We start from the raw sequence: 19,573 nt of genomic DNA on the forward strand, positions 1-19,573 counted from the left end.
ACAACTTATAAAAGTTGGTCCATTATGAAAATTCTCAAATAGAAATAGCTTCCATTTACCACATTCGTCAGTCCATGGTTCTAATTTGTCTTTGTGTACGCGCAGGCTACAGAATGAAGATCCTCTTCCCGAAGGTTGGGAGATCCGGTACACGAGGGAAGGAGTTCGCTACTTTGTGGATCACAACACCCGAACCACCACTTTCAGCGATCCCCGCACCGGGAAGTCCTCTGTGTAAGAACACGTTTTAGAATAGTTTTACTTTCTGTGATCTTGCAGCCGATGTGACGCGTTAGAAAAAGCCATGCTAGAATCTGTGTTTGGCCAGTAACCCGAAGAGCTGTAGCTATGGAAACTAGTGCATTGCATAAGATAACTTCACAAGGAACAGAGGAAGCCATGCTTTGCTCTAAATTTGCACATACATTTCAAGAAATTAAAAGAAAATTCAGGGGGAAAAATGGTTCCCACTGGCATTCAATTTCAATGGTTCTGATTCATGCAGGAACATTTGGTGAATTAACTCTGAAAGCCAGGAAATATATATATTTCTAAATAACAACTTGATGGGACACTGGCAGAGCTTATTTCACATGTACTACCTTTGCTTGTCAGTATATGGTGAAGATTGCTGACCCCTGTAACAGCCATTGCATTGCATCTATCAGTTGACACTTGTTCCGTTTTGACCTTTTGTTAAATGTTTTTGCTCTCCTCAGCACCAAAGGCCCTCAGATTGCCTATGAGCGCAGCTTTCGATGGAAGCTTGCCCATTTCCGCTACTTGTGCCAGGTAGGTGTTTTCATTCTCCTACTCCATAACTCTTTGTTTTTTTTTTGCCTCCAGTTACTTGTCTTGTCTCCCGACTGCATTAATGTTTTTTTCCTGCCGTTTGCTCAGTCCAATGCTCTCCCTAGCCATGTGAAGATCACCGTCTCCAGACAGACGCTGTTTGAAGACTCTTTCCAGCAAGTAAGAGGGCATTTCTACCGCAGTTTGAACCAACAGCACATACAGTAATATCCTTGCTATATGTCATTTTGCTGATGTGTGTTTTCTCTGTTCATTAGATTATGGCCCTGAAGCCTTACGACTTGAGGAGGAGACTCTACGTTATCTTCAGAGGCGAGGAGGGTCTGGACTATGGTGGCTTAGCCCGGTAATATAGACAATAGAAAAGTCAAAGTCAGCTTTATTGTCATTTCTTCCATGTGCAAACATACAAAGATCTGAAATTATGTTTCTCCCTTGTCCAACATAAAGTGATAGTAGTGATAATAATGATAATAAAGTGCAAAACACATAACAACAAAGAACATGTAGACAACAAGTTAAGATACTATTTACATCTGTATTGTAGCAGCAATCGGACATGGAGTTGTAGCAGCATCATTTTGACATGTATAATGTCAATTGAAAAATGTTTTTGGTGCAAACAAGCTTCTTTTTAAATGCAAGCAGTAATTGATCATGTAAAACTCTTGTCCCTGTCCCCCCATCCCCTCTTTCTCTCTTCTTATTTCTGACTTTTCCTCACTCAATTTTGTTTCCCCTTTCTATTATTCATTCCCCCGCTTGCACTCTCTTGTCTTTGCCCTCTCTGCTTGTGTCTGTCTCTCCTCTTGTCGTTTTGCAGAGAATGGTTCTTCTTGTTGTCCCATGAAGTGCTGAACCCCATGTACTGTCTGTTTGAGTATGCCGGCAAGAGCAACTACTGTCTGCAGATCAACCCAGCCTCTGCTATCAACCCGGACCATCTCTCCTACTTCTGCTTCATAGGCCGCTTCATCGCAATGGCAAGTTCACCTGATGACACCGACGGAAAAACATTAGAAGTTGATGTATATTTTACGTAAACATGTCAAACATTCATTTTTAGCGTTGGAGCAAAAAGTGAATGTTTTTTTGCTACAAATACAGACGTCACGATCTGTACGTGTTCAGATTGTCAAAGAAAAACAACGTTTGACTAAGTTTGTTCCTTAAATATAACCATGAATCTGTCATGTACAGTTAAAGGAATAAATCTTTTTTTTATTTCTCTCCTGCTACAGGCACTTTTCCACGGCAAGTTTATCGACACAGGCTTCTCTCTGCCTTTCTACAAACGCATGCTGAACAAGAAGCTAATACTCAAAGACCTGGAGTCCATCGACTCCGAGTTCTACAACTCACTGATATGGATAAGGTAATGTGTGTCTTCGGCCTGCACAGCCTTCAAAATGTATACATGAACATGAATGAGCACATTCTAATTTTAAATTACATTACTGTCAAGCATTTGAGAGTAAAAAGCCAGTTTATTTATTGTTGGTATTCATTTCAACCTGTGCCTTATTTTCTTATCCGTCTGTGTCCAAGTGACAAATGAGTTATAAAGTGTCTTACATTATGGTGAAGATCTTGCTCAAGGAGAAGTCTCCTCCAGAAATCTCGCAAGAGCTTTACATTGACCCTGCTCTTTTGCCTAAATACATATGAAGTGTTATAAGTTTCAGTGTGTTTGGAGTGAAGTCTGTTGATCAAGAAAACATTGGGACCTCAACTGCAAAGACGTCCGTACCACAGAGATATGGAAAGAGGACAGACGACGCATACATAGCATTTACAGAATACTAATCACACACAGAGGGATAAGAGACAAGACGGCTGTAAGGGGATGAAGCAGTGTGTTATGAACAGTTATGAACAAAGATGGAGCAAACGCTGGAGACTCGGCCAGGGTTTGCTTACTTTAATACAACGAGGTGGAAACGTAGAGATCTTAGCTTGGTTCTTTTTGCAACGATGAGCCGCTCGGCCTCGATTATGCTGTGGCAGCAACACGATCTCGTCTGTCCTCAGGGACAACAACATTGAAGAGTGCGGTCTGGAGATGTACTTCTCAGTGGACATGGAGATCCTGGGGAAGATCACTTCTCATGATCTCAAACCTGATGGCACCAACGTTCTCGTCACTGAGGAGAACAAGGAGGAGTATATCAGGTTCAGTATAACTGCTGTCTCCTCATAATGCTACCTAATAAATAAATATATATATATATATATATATATATATATATATATATATATATTATTTTATTTTTTTTACTTACAAAGTACATTGTGCAATGCTTTTAGTCTGATGGCAGAGTGGAGGTTCTCCCGCGGGGTGGAAGGTCAGACCAAAGCTTTCCTGGACGGCTTCAACGAGGTGGTCCCACTTCAGTGGCTCCAGTACTTTGATGAAAAGGAGCTTGAGGTGAGCAGTGTAGTCTGATGCTGGTGCCGTAACAAGCTCCGTCCTATTGGGTTCATGCCCTGTGGTGTCATGTTTCTAGTGTGTGTTTCTGATAGCCTACCTAACTCCTCAGAGCTTTAATCATTACTTAAACATTATTTATTTGAAGTAATTTGGATGTGCGGAGAAAAATAATTAATTTGTGTGAGACTTCTCTCTATTTCTGTTAATGTGCATTGACTTCTATTTGTCATTTATTTACTTGTATGTGTGTGTTCGACGCAGGTGATGCTCTGTGGAATGCAGGAGGTAGACCTTCAGGACTGGCAACGGAACACGGTGTACCGCCACTACACAAGGAACAGCAAACAGATCATCTGGTTTTGGCAGGTACAGTCAAACACACACACACACACACACACACACACACACTTCTATATCCCTTGCCCTCGTCTGTTTACAATGGAAAGGAGCACAATATTCCACGCGGTCCACAGGGTGTTGCACATTGCATGGTTTGAGTAACACAGAAAGATCTGAGAAGCTGTTTGAAAATTCAAATTAAAGAAATACTTGGCGACACTCTTACAGATGATTTTCTCTCGAGTTCGTGTTGATCCTTTTCAATGTTTATTTGTCATATCATCTGTCTAGTCGGTAGTGTGTGTGATCATCAATGAGTGTATGTGTGCGTATGTTGTAACAGTAAATATACACTGTGTACACTTTTTATTTTCTTTATTATTTAAATTCTTAAATGTAATATGGCCTGCTATTGTATTGTGTTGTGTGTGTGTGTGTGTGTATATTGCAAACTTGCCTGCTGCTGCTACAAATAAATGTCCCCCAGGGGATGAATAAAGTATATCTAATCTAATCTAACTTCCTCTCTTGAAGCTGGTGAAAGAAGTGGACAACGAAGTGCGACTGCGGCTCATGCAGTTTGTCACCGGAACCTGCAGACTTCCTCTGGGCGGCTTTGCTGAACTCATGGGTCAGTGACAGACGCACAAAGAGTAACACGTTTACAACATGATCATTCAGAAACCAAGAGCTGTGGATACACACGTGTCTTTGTTTTCCCCCACAATGTCCTCACTTCCGATCTTCTTTTGTATTGTAGGGAGTAACGGACCCCAGAAGTTCTGCATTGAGAAGGTGGGGAAGGACACATGGCTTCCTCGGAGCCACACATGGTGAGTGGAGTTCCCTACCTCTGATTCACTGGATTCATAATTCCTCCCTCGCGTGGTGTTTTACACTTGATTCTTGATCAGCTTTGCCGTCGTATTCCAGTCACTGTCACTCCAGTTTGGCGGAAGAATTGAATCACAACAGCAGTAATCGACTTAGAAAGCTGTTAATAATAATAATATGTAATCGGCAGGCACACGCAGTCTTTCTGCATATTTGAAACAAATAGAGCTGCTGCTTTGCTATCTTTTAATAACTATTTTCTATCACATTATAAGCAAAGAAAACATTGAGCGTATGGGATCACTGTTTTAGACGTAATTCACGTGTTATGAAGCATCCGACCCTTTCCACTGATCTGTCGTCCTTGTTTTTCCTAAGCTTCAACCGTCTGGACTTGCCTCCTTACAAGAGTTTCGAACAGCTGAAAGAGAAGCTGCTCTTTGCCATCGAGGAAACGGAAGGATTTGGCCAAGAATAGACGGAGGAGTCCTCTTGTATCTCTCTCTCTCTCTCTCTCTCTCTCTCTCTCTCCCCCCCCCCCCCCCCCCCATCGCTGTCTATTCAGCCAAGTTAAACAAACAACAACAAAAATAATTGCACAAGATAACCACCAATGTATATAAGCTATTTTGTCATTTAAAACCAAATCTTAATTTGCAGCATTGTTTTTGCCGCAATCCTGTTTCCCAGCCCTTAAATATGCAAGCATTTCAGCTCCTCTGTTTAAAACAGAACTCATGGATATCTTTTTAATGTCCTCCCCACTGCTGACTGGCTTTTTAAAAGAGACTGAAAGTGTTTTTGAGAGGATTTTTTATAGTTGGAGCGCAATCTTCTTTTAAAGCTCTAGTTCTATAGAGCTACCAAATAGCAAGAGTGGTATTGGGTTCTGGTGCCTGAATTTTTTATTTTTTTTCCCCCCGTTGGACTTGTAGTAATTGTTGCAGTTTTTTCGTGCTTGCATGGCTGCCTCTGAAGAGGACACGACTCCTGTGGCCACCCTCTACCACCATCTATACTAAACACACACAAATACATAACCCTCTCATACGTCTGGACCGCCCCGAGTCAGAAGCATCATCTGATCCTCCCTTGGATGAAGTCGTGAAGATATCAAAAGGCCGATGGTGAATCGAGAAAAAGGTGTGACTTGCCTGTGTGTGGTGACAGTGGGGCCTGAGGGTCATAGTTCAGATGTTTTAAGCCAGAGACGCTGGACACGTTCCGACTGCAGCCCATCGTTTAGGAAAATTGTCCCAACAAAACAAAACAAGACAAGACAGACTCCGTATTCTCGACGGTTTCTCGTTTGCCTTTTTGAAGTGTCCACTGTGGTTTACAAAGCAACAGCCATGATGATGCTTACAGATCACATTGACTTAAGTTCCCCTCAGTTATAGGTACCACAGGAGGAAAATCCCCCCGACAGGGCAGCTTGCCTTCAAACATCATACGGCCGATGATATTTGTCTCTCTCGTGTTGTATTACGGTCCAAAAGGCTTCTGTTCACATGAAAGTTAAATTGTACTGAAAGCACACGTTTTCAGCTTCACTTATTACCAACCATTAACTAATTACAACACAAGCCTATGAGGCATAACAATCCGAACATTATTGCAAAATGGCAGTACTTTTATAATTTTTTTAAAAAATGTTTTGCTCAGTGTCAAAGGAGACCGGCACTGGACAAAAAGAAAACCTATCAAATTTCATGTCTTGAAAGCAACATATATATATATATATAAATATAAATATTGCATGTAGGCAGTGGAGTGGAAACTGTCCAATAAAATAAGCATTAAAACACATTTAGGGGTTGACTGTGTTAGAAAATAACTCTTCGGTCACGTCGCAGTCAGCAGCAGGACTGAAGCCACAAGATGAGCTTCAGGACGCCGTGGCGAGCCCCATTTCCCGAGGTCATCCATCCAGTTCCGTTTACTCGGCCCACGGTCAGTCTCAGTCTCAGGTTTTGTGCTGAGGTAAGAGAGCCTTAGTTTAATAAAAAAATAAAAAATGCATGAGTCTGTAAATCAGTAAGAAAAACTGTAAACTAACCGTTCGCATACAAAAAAAATGAGTCAAGACCCTGAAGTGCCACAGACCAAACAACGCGTGTAGACTAACGCAGCATTGCAGTGCTACATGTGTTTTTATTTTGCGCGCCCCCCCTTTAATGCTTCAGGGGGGACACATGTTTAATTTTTCAAAATGTCACGTCTTAACCCCACTGTTTCTGAACTCTGGTGCTTATTCTTTGGCTCAGTGGTCTAAACGCAGCTCGGGCAGTGGCAGGCCATCCACCTCGTGTCCTCTAGCATTGTGGGTATTTACATTTTCTTTCTCAGACCACTGCAAACAGCAGATAGCCGCTTCAGACTTGCGTTTCCTCGAGCTGTCAGTCATGTACATAACATGTATTTCGCCGTCCCTGCCGAGGAGCTGGAAGGAGGGGCGGTCGTATGAAGAAAAAACCCATTTACTGTAGCGAAAGGAGCCGACTTTTGAAAGAGGAGTCAACACTGCATAACTCTGTGCTTCCTTTTGAAACAGAAACCTGTAATCAAAGAAAAAAAAATCAACTGTGTATGTGAATATTCATTGTATAAAGATAATGAAAGTAAATAAAGTACTTAAATATTATAAATAATCACAAGGAGCCACCGCTCAATTGATGGAATCTGTGATGCCTTTTTTGTTCTTATCCGGAATAGACGGGACGTTTCGGGGGTCGCCCTCGTAGCCAGTGACACGGGTGTATTCACGACACTGTCCCATCGGTTCAGGACCCCCATACGCATCCGAACTGTAACATATCGCGTGTAGATACACACTGTAAACACCAACGGCACTGTACAGAATGCCCCTTTACTGGAGACGATGTGTATAGAAGTTTCATTTTTCAATCTGCTTCCACCCATCTTCAAAAAAGGAAGAGATGCAAATAAACAAGTGGATAACCCCCCCACACACACACACACAGAATGACAATGACCACGCTCTGTTGTGTGATTATCAGGGGGGTGAGAGGCCTTCTGCTCAGGAATCACAACAAAACGTATCAATTCTGTTCTACAAGGAAAATAAAACGCTGTGCTCTTGGTTTATCCTGTTTTGATTGGGTCTTGCCTGTGAAAAAAAAAAAAAACCAACATATTTAATAAATATATCTGACCATCTTTACAGCTGGTTTGAATTTATTTACACTAATATACTCTTCTTTAATTGGAGGCATGAAATTGCCTTTTTCCCCAACAAAGGACAAGTATCCATGGAAGTGTGTTGAAGACCAAACCCACTTTTAGTGATGTCACAACAGTATTTACTATGGTCTCATTAAGACCGTTCGCCTTATGCCTGTGAAGGAGCTGCAACCATTGTTAAGATTTGATTTATTAATTTGATCTGAAAAAACAAAAAAAGGAAAACAAATCCACAGTAAAAGAGTGTACTTGAATAGATTTGACATTTAAGTTGAGAAACCAGCCGTCGGTGTGAATTGCTGATACACAGATAAGGTCTGGAATGAAAGTTGTTACATTTCTTTGATTTAAACTAACAAGCTCTAAGAAATGGTCATTTACAATATGCAACAATATTTCACCACGAAGCACAAGCCGCTGTATGCTTCACTGTCCCACATTTGTCTTGACCGCGTCTCATTTTCAGAGTGCAAATCTGAATTATTTTTTGTTTAAGTTACAACATTGAGGTATCTTTTTTTTTTAAACATTCAACATAATCGCACGTGCTCACCCTGAAACTACATGTCAGAGAAAGGTCACTGTAAGGAGGTACTCGGGCATGAGGAGATCCCCCACTTAAAATATCAAACGTTACACAATCTAGTTTTATAATCAGCTGAATTATTCAACATAATTATACTGTATTAATTACAGAATCAGCTGGAAAAGGAGAACATTTGTTAAGAATTATTAATCGTCTCCGAAGGCGTCGTGTTCCACCCGGGTGATAACTACAGGGTTCATCCTAGTTTCTTCAAGAGGTCAACGGCCTCTCCGTGGACCTGCCAGACAGAACAAAACAAACTGTCATAAGTACTCTCACAGCACAGGTCATTCAAAAGCCACCGACACATTGTCTGGGCCAATCAGTGATGGGGGAAAGCCCAATAAAGAGGAGGTGCATGTACCTCTTTGTCTTCCAGTGTGTGGGCAGGGTACTCCTTTGCTTTGGTCAGGAAGAACAGCGCCATCTCCTTGTCCTTCATGCCCATGTAGGTCTTCCCGAGCATCAGCAGATTTTTACTGTAGAAGTTGGGATCGACTGGCATACAGAACGTCACGTTAGTTGAATGCATTTTAAATAGTAGCAATTTACAAGCACGGTGCTCTTGTTTTCTTCTTGATCAGAGAAGTCTGAGCTACTCTTTCAGTACATGCATCAGTATTTCTTTTTTTTTTTTTTTACCTTCTTCAGCTTTCAGGAAGAATTCCAAAGCCTGAAAAGGGGCAGAAAAACATGACTTCATCCAAATTTGAGAAGACGTTCGTCTCTCCAAAACGTGACAAAACGGCTGTTGACGACAGCCTGAAGCTGTGTTAATAAGCAGTTAGTTAATGTGCAGTCAGTAACCAGGGAGAGGGTTCTAGACAGAGCGGCCCTCACCTCCTTGTATGTGGACTTGGGGGGTGAAGAAAAAATGACAGCCGCCACCTTGCGTTGGTACCAAGGCAGCTCAGCAAAAGCAAAGCACCTAGAGAGAGAGAGAGAGAATACAGTGATATTTTTGGAGATGGCACCTGTGGTCTGTTGTTTTCTTACCCTGTTAACCTCTAGTGGCAACAAAGGGAAATACAACAACATTGCCAAGTGGAGTTTTTGCTAAAAATATTTAGCATTCTTATTAATGGTACATATTTGCATCTTTAAAAAAAGGCTCTCCATGCCACATTAAGTGCATTCATTCGTTTTCTTTCTGTAGGCCTCGTTATGTTTTTTTCTTTCTGTTCAGAAACTTTCCCTTCGGGAGTTTGTGTCCATGTTTGACTTTAATGTGTACTGAACATCCATATGAAACAGCTGTATTGGAACAAAATTTCAATTTCAATTTCAATTTCAATTTCAGTTTATTTTGTATAGCCCAATATCACAAATTACAAATTTGCCTCAGAGGGCTTTACAATCTGTACACATACGACATCCCTGTCCCAGGACCTCACATCGAATCAGGAAAAACTCCCCAAAAATAACTATTGACAGGGAAAAAAGGGAAGAAACCTTATGGTTTGTTTTTACTAACAAACCATAAGGTTTGTTAGTAAAAAATAAAATGTATTACATGAAGAATAAAATAAATAAAAGACTCACCAGTGACCCAAAATATGAAAGGAAGTGGCATCTTTGGGATTGAGTTCAACAGCTCTCTAGGGGGAAAAGCAACATGTTTCAGTTCCATTCATATCGTAAACGTGACGCAGTGATACTTAGACCCAACTGTCCTCTCACCTCTAGATGTTCTCGAATGATGTATGAATTTCCAATTTTCACCTTGACTCCCTGGTATTCCCCGACATCGCTGAGACACACTGCGTACCACTGAGTCAGAAGGGGAAGAATGTCGAGAGCTCAATGTCTTTCTTATTATTTTATTTTTTTAAAGCTCTTTTAAAAAGAAACGTGTTGACCAACTTTGGCATCATGCTGCACGTGCAAAGTGAGTTTGTTTCACTGTGGTTTGGGTTGTTGAAAAGCTCGAAAGACAAAACGCGTGTGTTCGGAAACATGTTTTGTTTGGATTTGTGCGTTGTGCCTTATGCTTAGGGGGGGTTTGTGTGTTTTGTTATTTTTTCATTGTTGGTTATGAGTGTTATTTGCAGGGGGGTTATGTTTGGTTGATTTTCATGTTTTGTGTTGTTAAATGATGGAGGAATGTTAGATCTGTTATTTTTTTTAATGGGTCTGAATAATTCCACGAGGGATAGGTCATGTTAATGACTAGACACCGATATAAACTATGTACTATTATTATACAAGTAGTGCCTTCTCAGTATGCAGCCGGGGTCTTACTTTGTGTGCCGCGAAACACTTCTCATCCTTCTCCAGGGCCTTCTTTGCATATTCGAAACCCTTAAACATCAGCTGCTTCTTGCATTCGGCCTCCGTGTTGGGCAGCACGGCCAGGTCGCGAGAGGCCCACGCCAGCCTCCACAGGTACTCAGCATCTTCACTGGATGGACGAGAACAAACAAAACCTGTTTTGTTTTGTTGGATTGTATGTCTGTATGTTTGTATGCATGTCTGTATGTATGTCTGTATGTATGTATGTATGTCTAGACACATACAATCCACCAAAACAGGGTACATTTCAATATGTTCTGTTGGGAACAGGAGGAGAAATAGAGAGAGCCTGAACCCCACCTCACCTGTCCTTGTACTGCAGCAGCAGCTGGTACAGCTTCTCCGTCTCTGCACAGCTGTACAGGTAGTCCGCCTGCTCCAAAACCTGCTCTGCGCAGACGCAAAACACAACAGCAAATTCAGCCTGAAAAGCTCTTAATTTGCTAAACTGAACTCCCACTCACCCCCACCCCACCCTCTCTTCTTTTGTTTTTTTCCTTTATTTGTATTTGAGGATATGACCTACCTTTTTCTAAAGCGTAGACCACGGTTGAACTCACTCTGTGATAAGCTTCCAAAGGCAGCCAGGACAGCGCGGGGAGCCCCAGGAGGAATGCCGCTCCTCCGCCCTGCGTGCGCAAGAAAGGCGATGAGGGACGTGAAGACACACCAGGGACCACGAGCTAGGGACGACTTGAGAGTGGATCATTTACGATGGTCAGCTTAACCCCACGTGACCCGACACTAAGCAGTATGTCAACATCGGGTTATTGCAATCGGGCCCCATTCAGGGCTAAAGTTGAATTGGACTATAATCAGTACAACTGCTATGACATCATGCTCAATTATGCTCATCATCATCATGCTCATCATCATCATCATACTAAACCTGTTACTTGTCGCTCGGCAGCTCTATGACCTTTAAAGCCCTGCTGCCCTTTTACCCACATGGGCAGATTAAGCAATCGGGTCTACTGTGGCACACCTGTTCTTCCAAAGGCATGACGTTGTGTATCTGTACGCACGTTAAAGTGGGCGATTTAAATAGTTTCATGTAGGATAGCGACACTGTCAGTGGAGTACGAATAAAAAGGTATTCACGGTCAGGGCAGCGGCAGTCCTTCTTAAAGTTGTCCAGTATTTCCGGTTTGTCCCTCTGCTCCGGACGCCTTTGGCTCCGGGTGCTGACAGTAAAGTTCTGCTCACACATCGCCTCAGCACGACTCCAGCCATTGTGTCAAAGCCCGAACACTCAATGATAAGAAAATATACTCGACATCGCAAACTTAAAGCCTCGTCCTCAAACGCAAAACAGGACACATTCAAGAGCCCGCAATAGTAAACCGTTGCAAAAGGGCAATAATTGGAGTGGAGGGTTGTCTCTTCACTCACACTAACCCATATAGATTATATTTCACACACACTTATCCCGCACACTAACCGTGGTCGTTTAGCAAAACATCAGTATGCTACATTGCATGTCACCACACTGATTTTGTGTATTTGGTTTGAGTGTGTATGTTTGTGTATTTAACAAATTAATCAATTTAATTACAAACCAAAAATAAGGCAGTTTACAAGGGCATATACACACTCAAATACCGTAAAGTAGTTTATTATAACGGCTAAAAAATAGTTTGAGGGCAAATCAGAACACAATAAATGTTCTGATACCTAGACAGGCATCTACACGGGACATCATACATGTCACAGCAATGTCTAAAATGTTAGCTCTCTTGAATGCACCCCGTGGGAGTCAGTCACCTCGATACAAAGCCGACAGGAAACAACCAAGACTCCCGAGAGTTCCGTTGTAATTTCCCCGCAGTGATTGTATCCGTCAGTTTTACTGTACAACGTTTTGATAATATATAAACAGTCTGTGGTAACACTTAATTTAGAACCAATGTATCAGACAAATATAACTTTGTTGCGGGCCGGATGTTTGAAGCGAACAGAAGAAGTCTGTTATGTTGGCTACAAAACTAGTTCGCAGAGCCCCGCTAAGAGTCGGCTCCACCCCCGGCAGCCCAGCTGTTCCTGTCAGATAAACACGTATTCATGCGTGACCACCAAAAACGGGCAAAAGTGTTTATTTTATTTCAACAACTGTAACCGAACTAAACAGGTAAATAAGTCAGCGTTGAACTGAGGAAGCAATATGTGTAACTTCGGCGGAGACTTTAGGTTGGCGTCGGTTTTGGTGCACCGGACATCGCCACACCCACTAACTGGCACTGCGTGCATGTCCCGACCTATTTAATTAACGTTAGCTAACTAAATGACGCTCAGAGCAAGATTTGTTGTTTGTCATTATATTATTATCAGTAACGTGACACCATTTGTAAATGGTTGTCTTTATTTCTGTTAAAGGTAACGTTATTCTGTGATAACCGCTTAAAGGTAACTAACGCTACCGTTTGACCGGGTTTTTCACCTTCTTCTTCATTTTGAGTGGCTCCTGTCTATGAAGTACAACAAATACTATATTTTCCTCCTAAATGTAGTGGAGTAGAAGTATAATGTAACATAAATACTGAGATATTTAAATAAAGTACAAACACTTTGAGTAAATGTAATTCATCATAATTATTGGTTGTCTTTCAGTACAACCAGCAGCCATGGCCTCAGGTGGGGCCCCGGTGCCAGGGGCCACCCATTGGGCCACCAAGGTCGAGCTAACCATCTCCTGTGAGAACCTCATGGACATGGACGTCTTCTCCAAGTCTGACCCTCTGTGTGCCTTGTACATCAACACTTCAGGCTCCCACTGGTATGAGGTCTGTATTAGGACACATGTCACACGTTATGGATATGACTCGAGGCCTTGTTTTGAATTAGCAATTTATATCAACCTTTACATCCAACAAAGACGTACCTAAATGCATTGTGGGCACGATAGTCGATGGTGTTCGCTGTTTTATATTTCAATGTATGCATTTGGCGCAAGTCCTCTGACACCGTATGATGAGTACGTTGTTTTTCTTTGTGAATCAGTTTGGACGCACAGAGATGATCCTGAACTGCCTCAATCCAAGGTTTGCCAAGAAGTTTGTGATCGATTACTACTTCGAGATGGTGCAGAGGATGAAGTTTTGCGTGTATGACATTGACAATGACACCCACGACCTGGGCGATGATGATTTTCTGGGGGAGCTTGAATGCACCCTGGGCCAGGTGAGCTTCGCCTTGTGCATTTTAGTTTTGAAAGATACGTTTTTTGGGCGTTCTGCACCCTTTTTAATCTTTCTGTGACACTGCCAATGTTTTGTGTCCAGATTGTTTCTAGCAGGCAGATGACACGATCTTTGTTGCTGAAGGACAAGAGGCCTGCAGGCCGTGGGACCATCACAGTGAGTGGACTCTGTTCTCATCTGTAAAACATATGACGAGCCATGCGATCGAGGCGCTCTCTTTGCCGACACAGACGGACTGGACACAAGGGCTGCAATGTGTTCTTTTATCCATCAAACTCCAATCTATGCTTTTGTGGGTTGTAATGTGATTGAAACAAGCATTGGCAGTTTTTAAAATGGTTACATGGTTTACAAATTTGGAGGCCTATTGTAAGTTTGATACTGTAAAGTTAGTTAAAGCACCAACACATGCTGAACTTTATCTTGAGATGTGATCAGAGCAAATAACCAGGATCATGTTTGTTAAAGTACAAGTTATGTTACGGTGTATTAACCAGATAGTCATAAAATACCACCATCTTTCTGGAATTAGACTTATTGGTGTTGCTGATCGTGATCTTTGATTTATGGCGTCTTTCTATTTGGTATAATATAATTAAGGTGGTTGTAAGCTAGGTTGTAACACATGACCCTGCTATGTGCCGTACACTGATGTGAAGTCATGGGTTTGAAAAGAATCAACAAATAGAAAGAGTTACTGATCACTGTCCCAAGTACAACATCCCCAAACCTTTTAAGAGTTCTTTGATTTCTTCATTAAAAAAAACAGATATGTGCTGAAGAGATAACAGACACCAGGGTGGCAAACTTTGAGGTGTCGGCCCGCAGGCTGGACAAAAAGGTAATATAGGTCATTGTGAACAGTTAGGTCGGATATTTTTATCATTTCAACTGCCCTGAAATACAGCTAATAATTATTTGGATATGGATGTTCAGTTTTTGTGGTGGTCCGACCCTTTCCTGGAATTCTACAAGCAGACAGAAACTGGATGGCAGCTGGCTCAAAGGACCGAGGTAAACGGATTCAACCAGCAACTCATTCCTCTGCTGGCACATGATGATGATTGACTTGTGGCTCATTGTTACCCTGTTTATGTAGGTGGTAAACAACAACCTAAACCCACTATGGAGACCCTTCCGCATCTCACTGCGATCTCTCTGTGGAGGAGATGTGGAGAGACCCATCAAGGTCATTTAGTTTTTTAATTTCAGTTATCTTTCCTCAGTTAATACGCCCTGTACACAATAACACAACCCCTTCCCGTAACAGTAGAATGTCGTTTTTCCTTTTATCATTTGGAGATCAGCTTGATTGACCATGCTACTCTAACATACTAATGATCCATTTTGTGATTGCATTTTCTTTTCATCTTGCAATGCTCCCAAACTTAAAACACGCTGCAAACAGCTGGATGAGTGACGTGTGTCTGTATGCACCATTCATGACGTCGCCCACCTGAAGGTGTGCCTTTTTGCTACGTTCTTTTTACTCAATTGAATTACTCCCATTGCATTTACTGTATTTACATTGATAACTGGGGGTGGAATGTGATTGATTACTTGAGCATGTGAAGGTGTGAATACTTGAAGTTGTTAACAATGTTTGTGTAACATCTACGGCCAGAGAAACATGCCGTTGTAGTACAAGGAGGAGATGGGCGTAGTGAAAATAAAAAAGAAAAAAGAAGCTGTCTGCATTCCATTTCAAAATGTTTATACAGCGAAAAGTTTTTTTAATAATGGAAAACTCACATCAACCCTAATTGATTCATCCCGTCTTGATGCTTAGTTTGTCTCTCTCAATACTTGGTCACCCCTTACGGAAAGTCTCTCTGTTTGTCTCCAGGTTGACTGCTATGACCACCATGTCAGCGGCTCCCATGACCTTATTGGGAGCTTTAAAGCCACACTGGCTGAGATGCAAATGGGAACACACGTTTCCCCTGTAAGGTTTTTGTGTGTGTGTGTGTGTGTGTGTGTGTGTGTAGATTCCAGCTCTACTTGCTTTTACTTTTTGGATTTTTAACTGCCATAATAAATATGACTCGTGGTTTCATTCGTAGGCTGAATTTGAGTGCATCATCCCAAAAAAGCTAAAAAAGAAAAACTATAAAAACTCTGGAGTCATTTGCATCAAGAACTGCCAGGTGATGATTTACAATTGTCTTACTCCACTCTCTATTGCCCCACTGAGCACTGCTGCACACAGTTAACGTGCTGTTTACCCTTTGTTCAGGTGGTGAAGGAGTATACCTTCCTGGACTATATTATGGGGGGTTGTCAAATCAACTTCACTGTGAGTTTGGAAATGTCAGAAAACAAGATGTTTTTACTTTTATTCATCTTCACAACCTTTAATCAGCAGACTTCCAGATTGTGTACCTCTCTGACACTTAGTGTATCTATATATACAGTACAGGGCCATAAGGATTTGGACTGTTCTCATTTTTTATGTAATTTTTGTGTCTCCTCGTGCCCAATATAGGTCAGGAACTGTGACATTGTTGTTACCTAAGATGGCAAGAACTGGATTATCTACTTCAATAATGTCCGGGGGGGGGGGGGGGTTATTTGAGTGACAGCAAAACCACTGTGGTCATAAGAGATAGTGTTACTGCAATTACCTGTAAAACTGCAGAGGTCGGGTCCCGTCCCTCCCATTGCATAAATCTTGGAAAATGGTGTCACAGTCCAAATACTTGTGGCCCTGACTGTGTGTGTGTGTGTGTATGTGTGTGTGTGTATACATACACACACATAATTGTTTTTCTCAATCCTCTCCCGGACTCCGGACAGATTGCCATTGACTTCACCGGCTCTAATGGGGATCCCAGCTCTCCCCAGTCCCTCCACTACATCAACCCTGAAGGCTATAATGAATACCTGACAGCCATCTGGGCGGTGGGTAATATCATCCAGGACTACGACAGGTACATGCAAACTGCTTCATCCTACATCATCCTGCCACTTTAATTCTCCTTTGCTGAGTTTGGGAAGAAGATGATGTCGACGCAGATCCAGCAAGAGTTATTAATAAGCCAGCCGGTTGCTTTCTGACGTCCGATTTGAAAACCTCTGTAGGATTAAGTTTTCCTGCTAACAATGTTCACGCTCCACAGGCCTTAGTTTTACGGCTCTGTTCTCCTGACCGATGTGCCGTGTATAGTGTCATTAATGTTATACCTATACTTGTATTGTGTCTGTCCTTTTTTTGTAGTAACAAGATGTTTCCTGTCTTTGGTTTTGGAGCCCAGCTCCCTCCCTCCTGGCAGGTGTGAAGAAATGTTTTGAAGGCCTTCTTATCTTCTTTAACAAAAGGCAATTTGTTAATTAAATAACGGGGTCATTTTGTTCACCCTCAACTAACAAACTGCCTCATAAACGACTTTTGGAGGATTACATTTAACAACAAAAAAAGAACAGTTGGTAAGACTTGATATGATAAGGGGCATAGATAGGAATAATGTGTTTTCAGATTAGTTCCGTTATAAAATTCTGAAATTGGAGTACAATTTCCATTGGCTGTATTGTAAAACTTTTTTTTAAATGTTTTGATCTATCTTTAATTAATGCTTACAGGTTTCCCATGAGTTTCCTATTAATTTCAATCCAGCAAATCCATTCTGCTCAGGTGAGTCAAACTTTGTCACAAGATGTTAAGTGTTTGATTCTTATAAGTTGTTCACCTAAGTGTGTGTGTGTGTGTGTGTGTGTGCGTGTGCGTGTGTTGCAGGCATAGAGGGTGTTGTGCAGGCCTACCAGCAGTGTATACCCCGGTTGAAGCTCTGGGGTCCCACAAACTTCTCTCCGATTATCAACCATGTGGCCTGCTTCGCCAGACAAGCTCTCCGGCAGAGTGTGGCCTCCGTGAGTAGAGCAATTATTTTCCCAAATTAAAAGGGAGAATACTCCGGACACTCCTAAATCAAACAATTGTTGGATTCAGTTTTGAGCCGATATAAATAAAACAATACCTTTAATAATGAATAGGTAACACCTTTTTGTTTTTCTGATGTTGTTCCCTTTACTACCACAACAAAAAGTGCAGTTCATTTTGCACATATTGTAATAAAACATTTCACTTTTTGATACCTCGATACCTTGAAATATCATGTTATTTCAAAAATATTCTCCATGAGGAGGATTTATTTTGTCAAATCTGGTTGATGAAAAGGTTCAATGTTGTCTTTGTCAGAGAACACTTCTGATCTTTCATCAATCCAATCAGAATGGAAATTAAAAACAATATTTTTTTCTTTTTCTTAAATAAACAAACCAGTAATTCAATCATGTTCTGATCCTTAATAACTGTAAACTTAATATCTGGCATTGTCAAATTTGTTTTCTCTCTGTCCATCTGCAGCAATACTTTGTGCTGCTCATCATCACAGATGGCGTGATCACAGACATGGACCAGACACGCTCTGCTATTGTGGAGGCCTCTCGCCTGCCCATGTCTATCATCATCGTGGGTGTGGGGGGGGCAGACTTCAGCGAAATGGAGTTCCTTGACAGCGATGACAAATTGCTGCGTTCGCCCAGGGGCGATGTCGCCTCAAGAGACATCGTCCAGTTTGTGCCCTTCAGAGATTTTCAAGTAAGCAGTGACCCAAACCTTTTATAGTGTGTGTGTGTGCGTGTGTGTGCGCTCCAAGCTTTTTGTTGACCTGTAACATTGTCATTGCAGGGTAACAGCGTGGCCCTTGCCCAGAGTGTCCTGGCGGAGCTGCCTGATCAAGTGGCCTCCTTCTTCAATTCTCACAATGTGAAACCTTGTGTTTCTGACCCGTCCCAGACCGTTGGGCTCAAGTAACCCCAACAAAAAGCCACTCATCTTCACTACCCATCTGCATCTCCTTGCCCCTCTTTCTGCATCAACTGTATGCAATGGCACAAATGACTGCCATTAAATTAGTGTGAACAAGGACAAGCATAATGCGATTTGACTTGATCCCAAAGACACGGCGGCTTAGCGCATGTAACGCCGCAAATTGTTGATTACGTGTCGTTATTTTTTTTTCTTCTCCGTGTATTACGTCTTCTCTGTTATTACTTTGCTGCAATTCCTAGAGATACCTTTTGTGTCTTCATCCTCGGCCATCCGAGAAAGCAGTTTGGCTCACTCTGTGTTTTCTGCCTGTCCAGGCAGTGAGCTGTGATGGATGGGTAGGTTGTGTGGGCGCCATCACACTCATTTGTTCTTCCAGTCCTGGTTTTGTCCGTACATGCGAGCATAGTTTAATTTATGTGTTGGGTGTCATTCTGAGCATGATATTTAATTCAGTACTACGTTTGAGCTTTTGAGGGAATGTGTGTATTAAGCATGACAAGTGTAAAAACAGTTCTAGCTATTGTAACATTAGGATAAACCAACATTTGCTGCTAAAAGTATTTTTTCTTCTTCACTTTTATGTTCACAACAAAGACGCTGAACTGTTACCACAAAGATGTTGCCTCTTCTGGCACTGTGGCATTATTGGCGGACATACGCCACATCACAGTGCAGCAATCTAGAATTAGGTTTATCTAACTTTCCAACTAAATACAGTATGCAATGTACCCAACTGTCAATAAGAAATAACATGCAGATAAACAACAACAACAAAATAGCCTCGATGTAATACTTGTGGACGTTGTGTCCACAACACTGAACCACAGTCCTCTTCAAGTGGGTGTTTGAGGCATCTTTATGCTGTCGATGCTGCAGTTTTGTGTGACTATCGGAGCTTTGACCAAATACTTTTGTGCCTGGGAAATGTAGGCGTTTGGGTTCGCTGCATGGATTTCTCAAAGTAAAAACAGCAGGAAGTCTGTTTAATCAAATGTTCACTTTTTTTTTATTGGCGCGTTTGTGACCCTTCTATAAACCGAGTGATT

At 41.8% G+C, this 19,573-nt stretch overlaps 3 protein-coding genes across 8 annotated transcripts in view; 2 read left to right on the top strand and 1 right to left on the bottom strand.

The window, feature by feature from the left end:
• The window catches only part of LOC117749301 (NEDD4-like E3 ubiquitin-protein ligase WWP1), a 25,017-nt gene extending 17,494 nt beyond the window's left edge, over nt 1-7,523 (top strand). For all 4 annotated transcript variants that reach the window (XM_034559628.1, XM_034559627.1, XM_034559629.1 and 1 more), the window contains exons 14-25: nt 106-234; nt 720-792; nt 901-972; nt 1,071-1,159; nt 1,637-1,796; nt 2,055-2,188; nt 2,845-2,985; nt 3,121-3,241; nt 3,506-3,610; nt 4,118-4,214; nt 4,344-4,416; nt 4,796-7,523. In XM_034559628.1, the coding sequence (XP_034415519.1) occupies nt 106-234; nt 720-792; nt 901-972; nt 1,071-1,159; nt 1,637-1,796; nt 2,055-2,188; nt 2,845-2,985; nt 3,121-3,241; nt 3,506-3,610; nt 4,118-4,214; nt 4,344-4,416; nt 4,796-4,895 (1,294 nt within the window). In that variant the 3' untranslated portion in view covers nt 4,896-7,523. The remainder of the gene's footprint in view (nt 1-105; nt 235-719; nt 793-900; nt 973-1,070; nt 1,160-1,636; nt 1,797-2,054; nt 2,189-2,844; nt 2,986-3,120; nt 3,242-3,505; nt 3,611-4,117; nt 4,215-4,343; nt 4,417-4,795) is intronic.
• Nucleotides 7,524-8,264: 741 nt separating this feature from the next.
• On the bottom strand, nt 8,265-11,829 carry rmdn1 (regulator of microtubule dynamics 1). Its single transcript, XM_034559632.1, has 10 exons — nt 11,601-11,829; nt 11,026-11,128; nt 10,805-10,889; nt 10,449-10,608; nt 9,888-9,977; nt 9,750-9,805; nt 9,048-9,135; nt 8,850-8,880; nt 8,572-8,705; nt 8,265-8,445 (listed from the first exon to the last, which is right to left on the bottom strand). The coding sequence occupies exons 1-10, from the start codon at nt 11,730-11,732 to the stop codon at nt 8,404-8,406; spliced, it is 921 nt and encodes a 306-aa protein (XP_034415523.1). The 5' UTR covers nt 11,733-11,829; the 3' UTR covers nt 8,265-8,403.
• A 475-nt stretch (nt 11,830-12,304) lies between these two features.
• LOC117749948 (copine-3-like) lies at nt 12,305-19,519 on the top strand. 3 transcript variants are annotated; one of them, XM_034560766.1, is made up of 16 exons: nt 12,305-12,627; nt 13,107-13,279; nt 13,497-13,676; nt 13,778-13,852; nt 14,466-14,537; nt 14,633-14,710; nt 14,796-14,885; nt 15,543-15,641; nt 15,760-15,843; nt 15,933-15,992; nt 16,493-16,626; nt 16,914-16,968; nt 17,276-17,327; nt 17,430-17,563; nt 18,060-18,293; nt 18,384-19,519. In XM_034560766.1, the coding sequence occupies exons 2-16, from the start codon at nt 13,121-13,123 to the stop codon at nt 18,507-18,509; spliced, it is 1,632 nt and encodes a 543-aa protein (XP_034416657.1). In that variant the 5' UTR covers nt 12,305-12,627; nt 13,107-13,120; the 3' UTR covers nt 18,510-19,519. The 3 variants fall into 3 exon arrangements, with proteins under 3 accessions (XP_034416657.1, XP_034416659.1, XP_034416658.1); XM_034560768.1 differs by having other exon boundaries at nt 13,107-13,272; XM_034560767.1 differs by lacking the exon at nt 12,305-12,627 and adding an exon at nt 12,693-12,902.
• The last annotated feature ends 54 nt before the right edge of the window (nt 19,520-19,573 follow it).

The sequence above is a fragment of the Cyclopterus lumpus genome, chromosome 20 (assembly GCF_009769545.1).
Source record: "Cyclopterus lumpus isolate fCycLum1 chromosome 20, fCycLum1.pri, whole genome shotgun sequence".
NCBI lineage: Eukaryota > Metazoa > Chordata > Actinopteri > Perciformes > Cyclopteridae > Cyclopterus > Cyclopterus lumpus.